Source organism: Diplotaxodon limnothrissa, linkage group LG18 (genome assembly GCF_057381915.1).
Source record: "Diplotaxodon limnothrissa isolate DT_005_m linkage group LG18, D_limnothrissa_male_GT1.1, whole genome shotgun sequence".
Lineage (NCBI taxonomy): Eukaryota > Metazoa > Chordata > Actinopteri > Cichliformes > Cichlidae > Diplotaxodon > Diplotaxodon limnothrissa.
In genome coordinates this window covers 19,679,133-19,699,395 of record NC_140613.1, presented here as the reverse complement: position 1 = coordinate 19,699,395, position 20,263 = coordinate 19,679,133, and the positions used below count along the sequence as shown (strand labels likewise).

The following is a 20,263-nucleotide window of genomic DNA, read 5'->3' as shown; positions in this document are numbered from 1 at the left end:
ACCAACTTTTTTTTTGCAAAGACAAGAAAAGAAAAAAAAAGTGTTCCATAAACAAGAACTAAAGGTAGCCCTCTAGAGACTTTGATTCATTGTCTTAGTATAAGCTCTAACAAGTATTGACGGGGCTTGCTATGAATAGGTCAAACGTTTGAACAATAATTCAGTTTGGCGTTTTAGAAAGGGGTGTACCATGACAACCAACATGCTTAGGACTGCGCATTTCACCATCATTAAATGACCAGTCCTTTTCACATGAATGAAGAGTGTAGTCTTTTGTAGTGGGGGGGGGGAAGAAAAAAAAATAATAAAAAAAAAAAAACACACCAAACACATGAGAACAAGTTCACAGTAGAAAAATCTTTAATTTTCATCATCATCATGCTCCGCGAGAACACAAGATTTTCTTAGAACAATTCAACCATTACCAAATTCACACCAACAAGAAACCCTTAGCACTTACAGCTCTGCTTAATTCAGTCAGGGACCTCCTTGACCTCTGTACTGAGGAAACCTGGAAGCAATTTGCAAAGGGAAGCCTGAATGTGTTTGGAATCTAGATTTAAAACCTGCTTTGGCCATGTACTTCTGGTCATCGGGGAGTTTCTTAGCCTTGTATACAACATATGGCTCAAAGGGGAGCTTGTCAAATGGAACATATGGTGCTATAGGGGCTGCAGAGGTTTCTGGGCTGACAGGGCTTGGGTAACTCAGTTTCACAGGGGAAGCTGGGTAACTTGGCATAGCAACTGGGGTAAATTGAGACCAAGTAGGTTGCTTTGGCAAATTTGGTTTTTGTTGGTATGAAGGCTTTCCAAAGAAATATCCAGTCTCCGGGTTGTAGTAGTAAACCTGAGTTTTGTCAGGGATCATTTGCAACTGTTGGACTGGTGGAAGGTAGTGCATATTAGGAAAATGTGCAGGGTAATAGGCAGGGCTCTTGGAAGGAATTTTGTTGCCACTAGGTCTAACAGCCGTAGGTGGTGGCACAGTGGTCTTCACTGGGAGAAAGGAGGAGTAGTAGTAGGGGTAATAAAAGTTATATGGGTAGTACAGAGGGTATGAATATCCAGGTGGCTTTGTGTGAGGGCGAGTGGTAGTTGGGTTAGTTTTAGCACCTGGTGCCATCATATGCATGTAATAGTTATACCAGTAGGAATTATATAGATTAGGATAATAGGGCTGTTTTGCTTGTCGTCTTGAGCGATGGAAGTGCCATGGCCTGAGAGAGAAAGGAAATTTCCTGGACTGTTGAACTGGGCAGATGAATTCAACTGCCATCCCCCGCCAATTCATTGGCAACACATATCTTCCATTCTGAAACAAAGAAACCAAACATGTTTTGGCCTGGGTTTTGTTTTTTTGGCAAATTTAGCATCAAGCAGTTATCTCTTCAAACTCTAAGTTTGAAGAGATCTTTTTCAAAACTACCAAAAGAAAATATAGAATTCATCAATTAGTGCAGATATGAAAACCACATTCCATCAAGTCCAGGTCCTTTTAAAAGAAAAAAAGAAAAAAAAGAAAAAAAAAGCAGCATACCTCTGTTAGCACACTGCAGGCATTATATGGGACATTTAAAACTAGTCCCAGTGCGTTCTGCTGCATTGAGAAACCACAGCTTTCAGGCACATGCTTCAGTGGTAAGGGTTGTGCATTTTCTGAGAGAAGGAGAAAACATGCCAGTATTCAATGACAGTTTTTAAAAACCGTTTTGCATACTTATATTTTTTCTACCTATGTGCAGTTGTAGATCAGCAGCACCAGGCCCCATGGCCTTCAGCTTCATCTTGTTATCACTACAGTGTAGTGAAGAGTTTAATTGCCTCCATGCTGCTTCATTAGCAGTGTCATTCTTCAGCTTTGATCTACTCTCTGCTTTAGGAAGAAAGATATCCCAACACAAAGTTAACTGCAACAACCTTTGCCTCAAGTGTACCGAGCATATCAAATTAGCAGAAACAGCCAAGTGTTACCTGTGATGCAAGTCAACTTGCAGCAACGCATGTCCTGTGGCAGCTGCAGAAGAAGCAGGTCCTGACTGGGATTTAAGCCTTTTTCCATTAAAGAGAATGCTTCCCTTTCTTCCATCTTTCACTGCAGTCTCACTAGATCCCTCATGTTTAACTTTTTTGCCCAGCACTTGCAAGTTTAAACAAAGGGCTAAAGAGCACAGGAGTAATGTGACTGCCACAGTTTGACATGCTCTACATCTCCCACTTCTATCACCTCCCATAGTGGTGACACAGTGCAGATGGAAAGCACTTCACAGCGATGCAGAACAACTAAATCACAGCTTCTGATGCTGTCTGCAATTTGTCACCAGCTAATCAACACAGTTACAGTTTGCACCTGTGGCCTCATTAAGAGCCTTTGGCAGCTGACTCTAGTGTTGTCCTGGGATAAGTAGAACATTTTTTATGGAGCATGAAATGCGTGGAATTCTATAGTCTTCATAACTCATGAGTTTGCAGACAAGATTATCCTATTTAGATATACTGTAGACAAGTGTAGGCTCTGTCTCTTGTTAAACTAATTTTGGTTAAAGTAAAATTATTCTCCTTTGGAACATAAGTGAATTGAATAAAGAAAAATTCAAATAAGTCTAGGTAGGTTATTCCAATGAGCTTAAGAAACTCTTCTTTGACTCGATTAATAATCAAATAAAAGTTCTCAGTTTCAAGAATTACAGTAGTAAACACCATCTAACCGTAGCTTGAACACTGAATGACTGAGCAGAGAAGAGTTTTATAAGATCCTGTAAAAGAAAAAGAACTGAAAAAAAAATTGAAATGCAGCAGTTGTGTAGTATTTGCTTCACCATTTAGTTACATCTTTACACCATATATGCATTTGTCAGAATGCATGCAGAAGTATGAAACCAGAAGTACAAACTAGTAATTTCATCATGGTGCCACTTTATAAATGCCTACCCAATAAAATGCTGCAATAAAGCAGAAAAAAACACTTTGTAGCAAATAACCAAACCACAAATGTGATTTAAAAAATTCATACAAAAATTGACATCTCATAATATGTGTTGTTTTTAATCAATTGCAGGTTAACAAGTTAAAAGAAAAATGAAATCACTTTGTAATTTGCATTACTAACATTAATATCTGAATAAACCTGTATGTGCAAAGTGTGCCGTTAAAATATGTCTGTGAAGGTTCTCAGTCATCCAGATCATCATAGTCAAAGGAGCTTGCAAAGAAAAGCGTCTGGACTTCTTTAAGTTACTTGAAGACGTTTCACCTCTCATCCGAGAAGCTTCTTCAGTTCTAAGGTCAAATGGTGGGGAGTCCCAGATTTAAACCTAGTGGGAGTAACCCCCCACAGAGGGACAAAAGGACCCCCTGATGATCCTCTAATCGCCTGAGCCAAGGTGTGAAACTGGGTGTGGGTCCCAATCAGCCAGAGTTTCAGGTGAGCTCATTGTGAAACCTGGCCCCACCTTATCATGCGAATTCCTGAGGTCAGATGGCCCAGGATGTGAGTGGGCGTTAAGGCGTCTGGGGAGGGAACTCAAAACTGGATTATGGATTATAGACAGTTGGTGTCGTAAACCACCGCCTCTGTTCAAAGATGGTCGCTGACAGTGGACATAGATGGTTTCTTTCACTCCTCTTTCAAACCATCTGTCCTGTGAACAATGTGAACATTGGCATCCTCGAAAGAGTGTCCTTTGTCCTTAAGATGCAGATGGACTGCTGAGTCTTGTCCTGTGGAGGTGGCTCTTCTGTGTTGTGCCATGCGCTTGTGAAGTGGCTGTTTGGTCTCTCCAATGTAGAGGTCTGGGCAGCAAGGAATGCCCAAACCTCTTTAATGTGCCGTTAAAACGCTTGTTTGCAGAGCTTGGCAAACTATTACAAACAGCTAACTGAAAGAAAGGATGGGCTCAAACAACTCCAAGAAAAAAAGAATAAATCCAATGTGTGGCCTAAGGTGGTGGTTATGGTAAATGGACTGGTTTAGTGTATTTCAACGCTACTTGAGCACTTTATACAATATGCCTCATTCACACCCGCCCATTCGAGCAGTTTTTATTCTAAGCTTTGCAACATTGCACTCCAATGGATGCAAGGTACTTATAATGGAATATTTGGCATGCAGACTGGAGCAGCCAGGGACTGAACTACCAACTTCTGAATTGTCGGATGACCACCTTTGCCTCCTAAGCAACAGTCACCCTGGTTATCTGTATTTACAAATTGTGTTAGTTTGTTTTTTCATTTTTATTAAAAGGAACAAAATGAAGAGTGTAAAGAGAAAACTGGGAGGGTGGGGCAAAATAGAAATTGTCAAAAATGAGTCAATATTTTTTTATTGATTAATTGAATCTTTATTTTGAACATGTTGAAAAAGTACAACAACATAGAATTAAACAGAGACAAAGCAAAACAAAAGGAAAACGAGCAACCACAACTACAAATAACTTTCATGTTCAAAAAGGAGCAGGAAGAAGCATAAGCTTATTTAATCCCACCCCCTTTCCACTATCTAGTAATCAATAGACTGCAGAAATACCTCCTTGCAATTACATTATATGTCACATGTATTTTTTAAGAGAGCGAGAGAGAGACAAGCAACAAGCTGTTTTTTTCTGACTTGTTTTTTTCCCCCGGTGCCATTTGAGTAAAACTGATCTCTTGAAGGACCCAGCATGCCAGGTAAAGGACCTGGTGTACAACTGTACATGATTAAGTCCTGTAAAGATAGTCCATTTGCTGCTTTGACTAAGTTGGAACAGCATAACAGAACATTGCTTTTTATTAGTAAAAAGCAAGCTTAACAGTTCAGGCTACATAAGCCCAGCATAGTGCAATAAAATAGTGACTTTCCAACATTACATATCCACCCGACCCCCCTTTGTTTGGTGGGTGGTTGCAGACAACAGGGACATTAATCATTTAAATTTGAGCCCCCAACATCCAAATATCATCAAGTCTGCTTATTAATTCCAATCACCTTTGCACTAAATGCTCATAACATTTATGATTCTTGAGTTTGAATCTGTGGTGCTGATTGAGTTGAGCTGTTGAACAAAGAATTTCAAACCAAGAACTGGTGTTATTTAAAGCCTTTATTATATTTTCGTCAAACTATGACGAAAGGGCATTAACTGAACTTGTTGATGGAAGTGTGGAAAATTGTGCGACTGAGCTTGAGGCAGCAGAGTGTCTGTGCTTCCGCTTTCCAAGTCTGGATTAGGATTGTTTGGATATTGAGGAACAAATTGAGGGAAAGGCACAACATATTGAGGGAGTACGGTGTCCGAGCTTCCAGTAGCAGCCGCCAAATCTGCATTAGGGTTGTTCGGATATTGTGGAAGAGGGACAAACTGAGGGAAGAGAGGATACTGGGAGAGGAAATGCACATTGGGTGGACGCTGCAGTGAGTGGGGATAAGCGTCAGCGTTAGTTGTGGTTTCAGTATCTGCTGGCACAGGTAGTGGAAAGGGCAAAAGAAAAGGTGGACCAACTGGTTTGTAACCAGGTAAGAGAAACTCTGGAGGAATGAAGGATTCTGGCTTTGCAGTGGTGGTTGGGGCTGCTCTTGTGGCTGGAAGTGGGGGATAAAAGTAAGGATAGAGGGGGGGAAAGGGTGGAGGGTATTGCTGGAATGGGGGCATTTCTGACTGCTTAATGGGTTCTGCAGGATCCGATACAGGAACTGAAGGATATGGATAGTGCATTTGTTGTGGAAAGAAAAAGGGTTGAGGAACATGGGCATACAATTGGTCTGGATTTTTGCTAGTGTAGGGCATCTGGGAGTTTGATGCGGGGTCCTGAGGGGTTTGAGAGGCAGTTGTCATAAGAGCTGGTGCTGCAGGTTTGGAACACCAAAGGGAGATTGGAATACCCTGCCACCGCATTGGAAGCACATAACTGCCACCCTTTAAAACAAGAAGGAATATCAGGACTTGCGTGTTACCAGTCAAGGAGTTAAAGTTATTTACCCCCTTTTAAAAGAGCCATAATTGTTAGAGATCACAATATTAAGTGTTTATGTTTAGCCAAGAGACCGTTCCAAACCCATGACTAGCAAATTAAAGCCTTGGCCATCTAAGGAAGATTTTGCATAATTTTAATTTACTTTTGATAATTAAAAAAATAATCCTAAAACTAGCCAATTTTAACAGCAGGCTGCCAATTATTCAAATATAGCATAAGACTTAATTTCAGTTAAAATTACCTCTTGAACCACACTGCAGCCATCATAGGGAACCTTCATAACAAGTGACCGTAAGTTCCTCTGCATGTTGTAGCCACAGTTGGGAGGGACCTGGCTCAGAGGTACTGGCGGTGCATTTGCTATGGGAAAAAAAGTTTACATGACGATGCAACCAAATGGACACTTTACAAAAAAAAGAAAAAAGAAAAAAAGAAAGAGCCCTGCTTGCTTACCTTGGTCCACTGCTAGCTCTGACACTCCTCTTCCCGCTACCCTGAACTTCATCCGATCCCCACCGCACAGCAGCAAAGGTACCATGCGCCTCCATGCTGCTTCTCTGGAACTGGTGTCATACGTTTGGCCTTTTGACCAGCCTGACGTGGGGGGGAAAAAAATCAAGAAGAGCAAGTTTTGCAATTATGCACAGAGGCATAGAGCTTTTAAATAAAAATGCAAGTACATCTCCAAATAAGCACGCTTTTCCTGCAGCCAGTGTCCTTACATAAACTGTGGACCTGAAGCTTACCTATAAAATCTGCTTGATAGGATTCCTCCACGGATGAGTTTGTAGAGGCTTTCCCATATTTAACCTCTGACTCAAGGCCTGAGCCTTTCCCGACAGATTTTCCGAATACGACTTTCCCCTTTCGTGCACCTAACGCATCGGCCTCTTTGCGCCCTCCTCGCCTCTCTGTTTTCGTTAGTCGGTAACAGTCTATTGCTTGCACTAAATGGCACATCAGAATAACAGCTACAGCACAACAAACGGAGGCACGTCTCCCTTTTTCTCTACGCATCGTTTAGCTGTGCGTGTCTCCTAGAAATGTTAAGAGCTGGAAGGCGAGACTTCGCCATGGCTATTTGTGCGGCAGCAAACAAGCCAGGTGCTGCCACAGCGAATCAGAAGCCGCTGCGGGGACATCAACGGATTCTCTAATTACCTGCACTATATGCACCTGAGTAATGTCTAGTTAACATTTTATTCTTAACGGGCTTTGTGTGTGTGTGTGTGTGTGAGTGAGTGAGTGAGTGAGAGAGGGAGAGAGAGAGAGAGAGTTTAATTAAGACACACAGTAATAATTAATGAGGTAAACTAAAAAAAATAAATGCACAACCGCTGTCCCATCTAAAAATAGTATTGCATGTGTTCAGAAACCTCTGCTACTCATAAATGGAAGGCGCAAAAACAATTTCGGTCACGGAAGCGAGTTTCAGCTGCAGTTTCCAAGCTGACCAATGAAAACTGGGGATCAACCTCTTACGTGCTTAGAAAATATCGAGAATTTGAACATCTACGATGCCATGGCAACCACCAAAGCTCCACCTGCTGGTGAAGCTGCAGAAAGGCTGTTAAATGAACCACTGAGGTGGGATTATTCCCTGCCTCCAAATCCTTTGCAAACACTAGATTACCATATTTACACATTACAATAATTGTGGAAAGGTTTTGGCTTTTTTAAAATCCGGGGTCTTACCATAGATTTTACTGTTTATTAGAAATTTATGTCAGAACGCTTATGAATGTTAGCATAACCAGTCAGACAGCAACACAGATGAGGTCTGCTGTTATGTTTACACATTGCCATACAGCTATTTCATCTCCATGGTTACTAACAACACCGGCTAGTCTGAAGAATCGCTCAATACTTGACTACCACTGCGGCAAGTACGTGGTGTTTTATTGTCGTGCTGTCTTCAGCTTATCTTCATATCTTCATAGACTATGTATAGAGGTGTTTGTTTTCACCAACTGTCAGCTTTATCTGTCTTTTTTCCCTCCTTAAATGATGACTGCTTTTATATATGTAAAAAATATATTAGACGTATTATACTTGGGTGTGTATGTGCTAGGAATAAGTTTTGATTCCTGGTAGCACATGAGACTAGCTCATTGAGCTGAGGATGGATTGTTTTATCTTGGGATAAAGACACTAAACACAGTCAAGACAAAAAGATGAAGTCCAGCTTTTCCTGCAAGTCTGTTCAAAGTACTAAAATATCTCCTACATGTACATTGACTGGTCACTTTATTAGATTGGTGGATCTTCTTTTGGCTTCAAAACTGCCTTGACTCTTCTTGGCACAGAGACAACAAGGTGCTGGAATCATTCCTCGGATAATTTGGTCCATGTTGATATGATAGCATCACACAGTTGCTGCAGATTTGTCAGCTGAATCCCTGATTGCACCACATCCCAAAGGCCCTCTACTGGACTAAATCACCCTTTATAACCATTCTATTGTTCAGTTTGAACTTCAGCAGGTTATCTTGACCACATCCACATTGGCTGGTTAGATGTAAGCGGTTGAACAGGAATACCTAATGAAGTGGCCAGTGAGTGTATATTTATAAATACATACCAACACTGTTAACAGTTCTCTTATTCAGACTTCTGTGTTTCATTAAATGGCACTGCTACATTAGCTCGTGATCTACTCCATGTTCCAGACGACCATATAAGACCTTGATTGGTTTCACATGGTCATATAATAATCTTGATATTATTATATGGATTAATATCTCACTCTTTCTAAAATCATTGAATGTTTCCTTTTATTTGTCATTTTTTCTCTTTGTCTGGTAAGAGGATGCGATGCAGTTGCCCAAAACCTGTCAGTGACCCACCCACCTATTGTATCAGAGCTGCGGGAGTTCTGAGGTACAATCGTGAGTCTGACAATCACAGGATGAATTTAACAACTTTTCCCCAAAGGGTAATAATAAATTAAAAGTCAAATATCTCCTTACTTTTTAAGGAAGGAAGCAAGGTGTTACAGATAATGTTACTCTGATAAAAAAAAAAAATGTTATTCAGTCCCAGACAGAATACCCAGCACAATGTGAGTACTGTGGGGAAAAGGCTCATCCTCTACTTGTTCTAACATGGGTACATAATCCTGAGGTGAGGCAGATTGTAAATGGTCAAGTCAAAATCCCTAAATTCACCTATTGTACTACATGACCTCCTTACCCCCTCCTCTGTGTCCATCACAGACCCACTTCTGTTGTGCTCAGCGGCAGCAGCTATGTCAAATCCTGGTGAAGCAGAGACTTTTGTTTGAGGAGCGATCTAACCTAACCTTTGGTAATCTAACTTCAAAAGACCAGATGGAAATTCTGTATCACAAATCCAGAGAGAGTGAAGCTTACCACAAGTTTATGAAAGGCTTTCTGAGAAAACCTAGGTACACTTTTGTATGATTTTGCATGAAAATGCCTGTAAACAGAATGAAAGTAGGAACAGAAATATGACTCAAATAATGTGCAAAATTAATATGAGTAGCACTTATTTTGTATTTTTTCATAGAATACAATCAAGAGAATCTACAATCTACGGTGGTTACCCAGTTAATCTGCTTGCAGGGAAGACCTGTGAGTAGTTAGCAACATTCACACTGGAAGCCTGAAACTTTTGCATACAGTCATAATAAACAGACAGACAGACAGACAGACAGGTAACTGCATCTTGATTTTATAAAGCTCTGTGAAACTAATGCAGTCTATTTTGCTATTGTTTAGCTTTCTCTGCACCAGGGGTCTTCAGGTTAAGACTCTCACATGCTCCAGGAAAGGGGACAACGTATTGCAGTAGCACAAGTGAAAAATGCTTAAAAATGGAAGAGGAGGAGGTGTTGCTCCCTTTTTATGATTGGAAACCAGTTCAGTTTGGCATATGTAATCATCAGGTAACATGCAAATTAATATTACTTCTATTTTTCATGACCCACAGAGCTTGTTTTGTCTTATTATATTGTAAATATATGACGTTTTTCCAACACAGAGGTTTCATTTATGTTTGAATAGAGGCCTCAGACAGCTGCATTACACACTAATACAATGCCCCCATGTGGTCACACTGTGTCTACATAATACATTGAACCCAAAACCTTCACAAATGCAAGACTTTATTATTACGCTAAATAGTATTATTATTTATAAAGAGAAACTACTCAGTTTTAGTATCGTAAACTAGTAAAGCTGGGTAAAAAGGCCAAAAGACAATCAAAATGACCCTGCAGAGGCTGACGAGTTTAGACATTGAAAGAGAACTTGAATGTAGAGGTAAATTTGCAATAAAGCAACCCTCCCACTTCTTTCAAACTCCACACTATTAGGTTATAAGAATAATAATTGTTTTTTAAAAATAATTTTTCAAAAGTCCATGTTATTGTGTGCAAAATAGAATTTCTAGACATGATAATTTCTTCTTTTGAACTTTATCTGTATTCACAGGTGGGGTCTGGAGTTTTACAGAAATTTTATTCCAGTGGCATCACATTCCTTACCATGTTCCCTGGTGGCTCTGCTCAGGTCTTGTATCCTCTCAGATTTGATCAGATTGATCATGAGACTTTGCGGAAGTGATTTAAAAATGCACAATTTAAACATTAAAGAAATCCAGTGAATTCCAGTTGAATTGAATATCCTCTATAGTCAGTGTTCCTGTCCTTACCAGCTTGGTTACAGTTATCCCTCTGGCCTCTTGGCTGTACTTATCGTCGTCACTGAACACAATGGAAGAGTTTGTATAGTGTATGACGACGTCAGTGCCCCTAATCAACAAATCAGAGCTATATTCCAGTCTGATGGCAGAGCGACATGCTATCACACCAATGGAAACATATGGTAGATAGCATTTTTTTTTTAAAATATTTACCATTTATTAAATATTGCCTCTTTAAATTATATTATTAGCCCTATAGTTGTTGTCATAGAGGTTGCTGTCAAAAAATGTTTTTGTCTATGGGGTGTAAATGTGATATTTAAAATTTGCACAGGTGAGCATAAATACATAATGGCAATGAGCTACAGTCCATTTATATGCATGTATTTTTTCTGTACTCGCATTGCAGGCTGTCCTTGAACATGTCTGGTGGCCGATGCTTAAACAATGCAGGCAATGTAACTTGTAAGTGGAGCTGGGGTACTCCCACACCCCTGCAGCCCATCTTTCTGTCCCTCAACAAAACTGTTGGAGTTCGAGTCCTGGGGAACAAACAAGTGTTTGTTTCCTTCTTGGCAGGCAGGCAACAGGCTAAGTTCAGTGTGGGTACCTGCTGCGCTCAGGTAAGACTGAAGCACTGTGCAACTAGTCTGCACATTGTGAACTGGCTATTTTATAGAATTAAACATATGACAAAACATAAGGGCTAAAATGGAAAAACAAAAATTGGAAAATATGTTCATTTTGAGTATGACACTGGAATAAGTCTAAAAGTTTGGATATGGGTATGCATTACTACCAGTTTTCTGATGTCTTTCTTTATGAAAGCAAATATTTTAACATTTAACTACACAGAGGGTTTAAATGATTTGCAAAATGACTGTAACAAATGCTAAAGTGCTTCATTAACGTGAAAAATCTTTGATTAGGGTGAATACGTGCATACTTCAGGTTCATCGCTCTCTAAAGACGAGCTGCTGGCATTGGCAGCCAAAATCAGGATCCACGCAGCAATTCAGCATCTTCACCAGTACCTGACGACGCCCTTACATCCCCAAAAACTTAAGACTACACCAGCCCATCACTTACAGGTTACTGCTCAAAGGCTCCTGAAAGTCAGTGATGATGTAATGATGAATGACAGTGACAAAGCCTTCATCCTCAAGTGCCTTCAGGATTGTTGATGTATATGTAATATTGGAACATGATGACAGTGACTGAAAAAAAAAAAAAAAAAAAAAAAAAAAAAAAAAAAAAGCAAAGCTGGAAAAACATTTTGCATGTCTCATTTTTTTGACTTTAGTTACCAGAAAACGAAAGGAAAAAAAAACAAAACAAAAAAAAAAACCATTTTATGTACTAGCACCTGAGTGCCAGCATGTCGATATATAGAGATAATCCTTATAGCATGCTTGGCTGAATCAGTATTTTCTCATTTTTAAGGCCAGACTTACCTTTATTTTTAAATTCAATTTAAATGGAGCCCGGTTTCACAAAGAGAATATCAAGTAAAGGTATTATACAATTAACCCAATAAATGACTTTCATTACTCCTTGTCTAAATAAAGTCATCTGTTGCACATTAACCACTTTATTTCTTTTAGGCTGGTCTTGTAGTTGTTTTTTTTGTTTTTTAATTTCTCCTCTCTTTTGCCTTGTAATATAAAATCAGTGTAGAGCTTCCCAAAGATTAGATAATCAGGTTGTTACTCCAGATATTTCATACCATTGCATAGTATACCCACAGTAAATTATAAGCCTGATGACAACAGATGCGTTAGTATGTCAACTCAACACCACACCGCAGTTTCAGAGTTAAATAGTTAACAATATGTTTTATTAATCTTCTTAGTTTCCTCCAAGGTTTGTAAATATAAAAATTCAGAAATCATACCAACAGGTTCCCAATGTTATTTTCACAACAGTGATGACAGACTTTTAAGTGCTGCAAATTTCTACACGGTAAACTACTTGATAAACAAATTTCTACATTTGGCTCAGTGGTACAAATGACACATTGTTTCTTTTTTTCCCCACAGAGATCAAATTATATTCAAATAGTTAAAGACTACAAGAACCAATGTTAACTCTCTCCTTATGGGCTCACTAATATCACCTGGATGAACTCTGTAGTAGTATGAATAGTACAAGAAAATGACAAAATGGCCAGCACTGTTGCCATGGATCCCACTCTGGCGTCAGGGGCGGGTCATCTCTAAGGGGCGCAGTGAAGAGTGATGGGGACATCCAGTCTGTGCTAGCAGTGTTCCTGCCTTCAGCGCAGACGTTCATAAACATCACCTCACAGCCCAGTGAGAAACCCACCTCAGACCTAGAAGGGCAGAGAAAGGAGCAGGCCAAATTAAAAAGCATAAACCTTCACTTTAGTAGAAGTGACTCCAAAACAAACAAACAAAAAAAGTCTTTGTCACATGACTGTACTTACATGGATGGGCTTTTAGCTTCAGCTAGGAATTGAACAGTAAGGTTATGAATGGTGGTGGTGCCTTGCGTTCATGTGAACATTCATCTTCATTTCATTATCCAGGATTTGCACAAGCTGCTGCATGGAGGGCAGGTGACCTGACTCCAATTTGGACCACACTGGTACATCTATAAAAGAATATTTTCATTTTAATTTGTGGGCTAGATTTTGTTCCATCATCTCAAGTTTATGAATGTTATTGCAAGAAAAATGAAATAAAGTCAAATCCACTGGGCACTAAGTACGTGCTAGAATAACACTCACCATTTAATGTGATTTCAAACGCTCCTGTTGACATTAACTGGTTTTCAATCATGTTGCTGAGGAAGAACACCATCATGCAGGCATAAATCTGATGGAGAGGAAAGATTTCTTTTATTTAAACAGAGTCTGCAATGTTCAGTGAGCAGAAATTAGAACAAAAACCCCACAGGATAAAAGTGTAGTAACAGGTTAGCATGTAGCTGCTTTAAAATATGACGTTCATGCCATCCGTTAGTGTAGCGGTCCCCAACCTTTTTTTGCGCCACGGACCGGTTTATGCCCGACAATATTTTCACGGACCGGCCTTTAAGGTGTCGCGGATAACTACAACAAAATAAAACTAGTACCGGTACCGAAAAAAAAGAAGATTTATTCATAACACACATCCAGGAAAACCGAGTTAATGATAAAAACGATAACAAAATGACGCTGAAAACCGATAAAAATCCTGAAAACCATACATTTCACACCTGAGCCTCAACTCTCGCGGCCCGGTACCAAACGACTCACGGACCGGCACCGGTCCGAGGGTTGGGGACCGCTGCGTTAGTGCAATTCAGTAGTCACTCTCAGTGGAGTAACACTTGCCAATATGTTAACATTGTGAAGTATATGGCTATTTCTCAAAATAAATACATTTTAAATCCAAGTAACATATGGGCTCCTGCAGTTATGCCGTTAAGACTTTACTGCAGGTCTAAGTTTTGTTTTATTTGTTACCCGTCTGCAGTTCGCATGACAGGGACTGACAGAGTTGTGCATGCCTGTTTTTGACGCACACTCTTGAGCAGCTCTCCCCATATTGGCTGATGAGATTACAGTGCAGTAGGATTACACAACAACAAATGACAGGGCCTGGCACAGTCATTAAAACCAGATTTCTGCTCTCAAGCCAGCTGATTTAGTGATAGCAGTCTAGATTCATGTTAAATATCATGCGAAAGGATTCCATGCATATACCAAAAGCAGCTTTAAAATCAAACACATACTCAGTGGAAGAAAAACTTAAGATAGTCTTTGTTATCAAACATATGCGGCTTAGAAGCAATTTTAAAAGAACAAATTCACTAGCAAAACCAGCCCAAACCAAAATGAATAAGTCTTTATTGTGTATTTAAAGGCAAGAGTTGCTGTTATGCGCTTGGGTTTCAATGGCACAAAAATAGTTTTTAATCTTTTTCAGCCTTCTGTTAAAATGCAAGAACGACCATTATTGCAGGAAGGCTTTTGGGATTTGCCAGGTCTCTAACCCTGGAGATAACAAATCCAAGCCAAACAATACTTAACAAAACAACCAGAAGCCACCAAATGAAGAGCTAATGAAATCCTGCGGGTTTTAGTTGTACTTGGCAGCCTGTAAGTAAACGGAAACTAGAGCCCACCTTTCTTCATTTCTACATGCTACCCACGCCTGTGCTATCTGCAATAACTTGCCAAAACAACGTGCAGCTCCATCTACTGAAAAGCCAGAGTCTGCCGTCTAACACGCTGTTACACATAAAAACACTACAGTAAAAACGTTCCCATAAGGACACAGTTTTGATTCCAGGAAACCTTACCTTATTTCCTTGGCCCCATTCCCACATTCCGGGGGCTTGCATACCAAAGAGAGCAAATGGGTCCCTGCCGATGATAATCAGCCCAATCACCAGCAGTTTGAAAACAGACAGGAAGGAAGCAACGTGTCTGTGGAAACAAAACAAAAATATGTTTAGATATGGATTTGAATACAGCTCTTATACGTGATAGCATAAAGCAGACAGAGCTTGTTACTGAAGTAAAATCTCTCCAAAATCTTTAGTTTTACATTGTGAGACATTGAAAACAATGGTTAAAGACTCTGAGGGGGCTTGATACCATCTCCATTTCTTTTGCACAGCTTTTCTCGTGTGTATTCATTAGAAGCCCAGAAAAATACCTAAGAGTCTCAGTAACACCACACCTTAACTACAACACCTGGGACTGCTACACAAATACATCTCACATGTAATACAAATACAATCCAATTCTCCAGGCAATGATTCCTCAAAATGCCACAGACTAATTATTCAGAAACCAAGTTATAGTCCATCTAAAACGGTAAACACAAAGAAACTGTTCCATAGCAACTAGAATACAATGAGAAAGATTTCATGTGTTATTTATAAGTTCTCTTTTGAACTTTATTATCATAAGTCACAGTGCTGATTGTTGTACAGATGGACTTGTTGGTTTAGCTAAATACCTAATGTTCTGATGCAAGTCTTGATGCATGCTCAATCATCCAGGTAAGTAAATCCCAAAAAGTTGATTCTGTTCATCTGGATGTAGTGTTTTCAGTGGGAGAAACATTTCATCACTCATCCAAGTGACTTCTTCAGTCTCAGCTGACTGCAGGTTTCCCCAACCTTATAAACAGTGCATTGCATTGCATTATAACTGAAACCAGCCCACTGATTGAATAATGGGCTGTTAGGTCAGTTCCTTGATCATTAATATGCTGGTTTTAGTTACTATGCATTTACGCATGTCATAGTGCCTGGTACTTTTTTTAGTAAATACTTGACCAGGGGTCTAAGCATTCCGAGCAGGTACTAAAATGTGACATCATCAGACTGCATGCCACCGATTGGCTGGTCAGTAGCATCACTTATCTCGTTCACAAAAATCAAAATCTGGAAATGAGAGAAACTGCTACAAAAACAACGCTGTGTTTCCAGAGTCTAGCGTTCACATCGTGGGATGCTCAGACGTGGTGCTATGACTAGGGATGGGTATTGATAAGATTTTCACGATTTCGATTCCATTTTCGATTCTGTTTAACGATTCGATTCTTTTTTAAAAAAAAAAAAAAGGAGAACACTAAGGTCGAATAGCTTAGAACTTTTTATATCTTCTCTTTGAACAAGATAAAAAATTTAGGAGTAACATGGCCTTACAAACCCAACAGTGACATCTTAAGAGATCCAGCCTACGGCTCTTCAATGGGGTGTCACAGGGTCCCCAGGACATTTAAAAAAAAAAAAAAAAAAAAAAAAAAAAAAAAAAGTAAAATAATAAAATAAATATTCTTCTGTAGCAATAACAAAGTATAACATAAATTATTCTGTAGCAATTACACAAGAATATCCAGTAATGTTCCTGCCTACAATTAAACACATTCACTTACCATCTGCTGTGGCAAATGGGTGCAAGCCTTTTACCACAATCTTAGCCACTGCTCTGTGACATTCGTCTATCCTGGCCTGAAAGGAGATGTTAACGGTAGACTGCAGCGAGAACTGCCAGCATCTGAGCCAGACTGTCTGTCTGTCTCATCATGATCACCTAAATGCGCAGTAATGGCAGGTTTTGTAATAAGGCAGATCGCGCTAACATAATATGCACTGTTAGTTGATTATTTACCTGCCACATTAACGGGAGAGGACGTGCAAACGTTACCGCTGCTGCTGGGTCCGAAGCGGAATTAAAAACACGACATTCATTTAAGGTTATCGCGTGTTTTGTGAGCTTTTCCATATTCGTAGTGTTTCCTCCCTTAAATGAAATGTCTACTTTGCAAGTATTGCAAGTTGCCCTGTTGTCATCTGTTCTCATAAAGTATAATCAAACTTTTGAGCGTTTGAGCCGCCATGTTTCCTGCCAGGTAAATGACGCTCCGCAACGTGGTGACGTCATTCGGGGCGACTGGAATCGATAAGGGAATCGTTTAAAAAAAAAAAAGGCAAACAACTCCAAGGAATTTAAACAGTGGGAACCGGTTCTCAACAAGAACCGGTTTTCGATACCCATCCCTAGCTATGACGACAGTCACGTGTGTTAGGTACCACTGCTTTGTAATAGAAAACCAGTTGATCCAAGTCTAGGTGTGGTAATCCATGGCCAGTAGGTACTAATGGAAAAGGGGCTTAGGTACCAAAGTACTTGGTACTACAACCCAATGGAAAGTCCTTGAAAATGAGTTGAGCCATGGCGAGCTAATCTTAGTAGGTACGAGTGGAAAAGGGCTATAAGAAATATGGGAAGTGGTGGATTTGGTCATTTGGAACAGATTTTTCATTACCCTCCCAAGTTAAGGCTACATTACTATTAACTAATACCTAATAGACCATTACGTATGTCATATAATCCTACACCATAACAAAGCTATACATTTTTAAAAACTGAAGGAAAAAAAGTGCATGTCCCCACCCACCCATTTACATTTCAGAAGATTTCTGACTTCATTTATGTTGTTTCTTTCTTTTGTTTCTTTTTTTTTTTAATCTTTATAGTTTTTAAACTTCTATGTCTGTAGCTTTTTGACCTGTTATATCTTGTGAAACAAATTTATCTGTAATGCTGACCCTGCATTAACTTAAAATGTGACAAATAAAACTAAAACACTAAAATAGTATGACATTCCACTTAATTTACATTTAAATACTTTAGCTGAAACCATCACATCCATGCCTGTACTGTATACACCAAGGAAGGTATGCAACTTCAGCCCCATGGCCTGAAAATTTAAGCAATTAAGGAATGCATCACAGTTGTTTGGATTTCCTGCGGAGAGTACCCATTTAACATCTTTAAAACTTGGGAATGCAAAATGAAGTAAGCTGGAGTAAAATTAGCCCGGTTCATCTAACAATTTATCTATTGCTGACATTTCGATTTGATTTGTAGACATTTTCTTCATTGGAGTGATTTTAGGACACTGGATCAAAACATCTTTAAAAAGGACAGCAGTTTAAGCAGTGTCTACCAAAACTACCAGACACCAATCCATGGCCAGATATGTTCGTGCTTGAGAATTTCACTTCCTTAGACAAATCACGGCTAATCCCAGGGAGCTTTCAGCCCACTTTAATAAGGCTCGACGTAATCCACTTGTAACAAGGCAGGCAATCTTTCGCTCTCGCTTACCGATACATGGGAACAGGAAGATAGTTCTCCCCTTCAATGCGGATGTCTGGGTACCGCTGGTACAAGGCCTGCGTGTACTCCTCAAACACCCGCTTGTATCCTCAGGAAATGCTGTGGGGAGAAACAAGGACACTGCTAGAAAGCCGAGCACAGTCTAAAGTCAAAACAGGACAGGCTAACAAAGGTTACGTTGATGATTTAGCACGAAGATTTGAATTTTAAACTTCTCTGTTGGTCATTTACTCAAAAGTTTTATATGTGACTTGGCAGCAGCGCGTTATCATACATGAAAGCTGCATGTTCACCTTTGTGGGCTGTGTTTGCTTTAGTGACTAGCTTATTTACATTGCAAACGTGGCCTTAAAAAAATACTTTCCTCGTACACAAACGTCAAACAAAGTGAGAGTTTTCAGGTTAGCACACCGCCTCCTGGTCAGGTTAATATTTAGAGTAGTTAGTGGACTAATTTGCCTAAAATCTCCAAGTCTATCAGCGAAAACAATATGTTAAATTTACCAACAATAACTGCAGACCAGTTATTTTACTGTAATCTGGGGGGAAAAAAATCCTGTCGTCGTAGCGTAACAATGATAACACATTAACATAACCTACACACAGTAGACGGTTTATTAAAGGTTTAACAGCGGAAGTGGAAGCCATGTTTTCCACCAAATGTTTACGAAAAAAGTGCAAAAAATTATCGACTTCCAGAAAATGATTTCAGTAGAGCTTTTGACAACTGTTTATTTATTCAGTTTGAACAACCCGGAGCGTTGTTATTTCCTAACAAACATCCGGTAAATTAACCTCCTATCGGCGAGCGTTTATTTTAGGCCTGCGATACTGTTAGCCGGGGGCTAGCGTGCAATGACTCGCCAGTTTTTTGGCTCATTTGCTTACCAGATTTGAAACCTGAGAAGAGGTCCAGTGGCAAACTGCATCTTCATTTTCTTTATGCCGCTGCTGTCACCAGCCGTGGCACAGCACAGGGAAAACACCCCCAAAACCAGGAGCGAGAACCGTATCCACTTCATGGCTATCCTCTTCGACGGTCTCTTCCTTAACCCGTCGTACGCAGGCAGGTTAATCTGTACATTTCGCTTCTGGTTGGTCCCTCCTTTTCCTCTTCATCCAATCGCAGGTTTTAACTAGTACTGGTTTCATCTTTAGCACCACCTCCCGCTCTGGCAGTTCAACTGATTGACAGAGCCTTTGGGCTAATAAAATATAACAACATGGATCACCCCATCTTAACCTCCTAAGACCCGAACTCTTCTACGGCATGCATTTTTAATTTCTCTTTGATATTTGGGCATATTGGGGCCCAATGAACGTAAAACCAAAGAATTACCACATTTTCTTTACCTTATTTTTGTTAAGAAAAATAAGAGCCCCATATGAGGATATTCGTTTAAAATTTTGATAGAACAGTAGCAGTATATAACCTTGTAAGTGGAAATCAGGCCCCTGTAAAGCAAAATTGAGTATTTTGGTCTAAATAACCCAAAATGTGATGTCCACATATGTGGATGCCAGGTCCTAGGAGGTTAAAGATGGGATATTTCCTTAGTGGGTGTTTTGATAATAGTGTTGCAGCTGATCGGATACCTACTAAGGCCATATGGAGCAACACTTACACTGGCAAAATTCATGGAGTCATTGTGCACCATCATTCCCCCTTTTGAGATCAAAGTCTCATTATAGGATAGGGGCCATCAAAATGTTATATTGATTTTAAGTTAGCCTTCCCTCACAGGGGCCAAGTCAAATAATAGAAGCAAAATATTCTATAGCAGCTATTTGCTTTTACAAAAAACAAAAACAAACCCAGAAACCATCAACTTAGTCATTCAATTATTTATAATTATTTATACAGAGCCACATCTGACCAAGAATAAATCAATTCTGTTGAAATTTCAAATCTGAATCATAGTTTTGAAAGAGGTGAACTATGTTCACCTATGATGCAGAAAAGAAATCATACTGCATTCTTAGTGGTGGTATAATTCAT

At 39.6% G+C, this 20,263-nt stretch overlaps 4 protein-coding genes across 4 annotated transcripts; 1 reads left to right on the top strand and 3 right to left on the bottom strand.

Moving 5' to 3' along the window:
* Window positions 1-477: 477 nt before the first annotated feature.
* On the bottom strand, window positions 478-2,233 carry LOC146613471 (uncharacterized). Its single transcript, XM_085379035.1, has 4 exons — window positions 1,974-2,233; window positions 1,735-1,886; window positions 1,540-1,658; window positions 478-1,314 (listed from the first exon to the last, which is right to left on the bottom strand). Exons 1-4 carry the CDS (start codon window positions 2,231-2,233, stop codon window positions 478-480), a joined length of 1,368 nt encoding a protein of 455 aa, XP_085235161.1.
* A 2,850-nt stretch (window positions 2,234-5,083) lies between these two features.
* LOC146613470 (uncharacterized) lies at window positions 5,084-6,968 on the bottom strand. The gene is made up of 4 exons (XM_085378984.1): window positions 6,698-6,968; window positions 6,405-6,545; window positions 6,193-6,311; window positions 5,084-5,893 (listed from the first exon to the last, which is right to left on the bottom strand). Exons 1-4 carry the CDS (start codon window positions 6,966-6,968, stop codon window positions 5,084-5,086), a joined length of 1,341 nt encoding a protein of 446 aa, XP_085235110.1.
* Window positions 6,969-9,280: 2,312 nt separating this feature from the next.
* Window positions 9,281-11,800, top strand: LOC146613469 (glutamate-rich protein 6). The gene is made up of 7 exons (XM_085379059.1): window positions 9,281-9,357; window positions 9,480-9,544; window positions 9,692-9,858; window positions 10,406-10,488; window positions 10,640-10,798; window positions 11,026-11,239; window positions 11,546-11,800. The coding sequence occupies exons 1-7, from the start codon at window positions 9,281-9,283 to the stop codon at window positions 11,798-11,800; spliced, it is 1,020 nt and encodes a 339-aa protein (XP_085235185.1).
* A 392-nt stretch (window positions 11,801-12,192) lies between these two features.
* selenot1a (selenoprotein T, 1a) lies at window positions 12,193-19,335 on the bottom strand. The gene is made up of 6 exons (XM_085377350.1): window positions 19,153-19,335; window positions 18,253-18,363; window positions 14,925-15,051; window positions 13,366-13,453; window positions 13,063-13,229; window positions 12,193-12,948 (listed from the first exon to the last, which is right to left on the bottom strand). The coding sequence occupies exons 1-5, from the start codon at window positions 19,284-19,286 to the stop codon at window positions 13,105-13,107; spliced, it is 585 nt and encodes a 194-aa protein (XP_085233476.1). The 5' UTR covers window positions 19,287-19,335; the 3' UTR covers window positions 12,193-12,948; window positions 13,063-13,104.
* Between the last annotated feature and the right edge of the window lie 928 nt (window positions 19,336-20,263).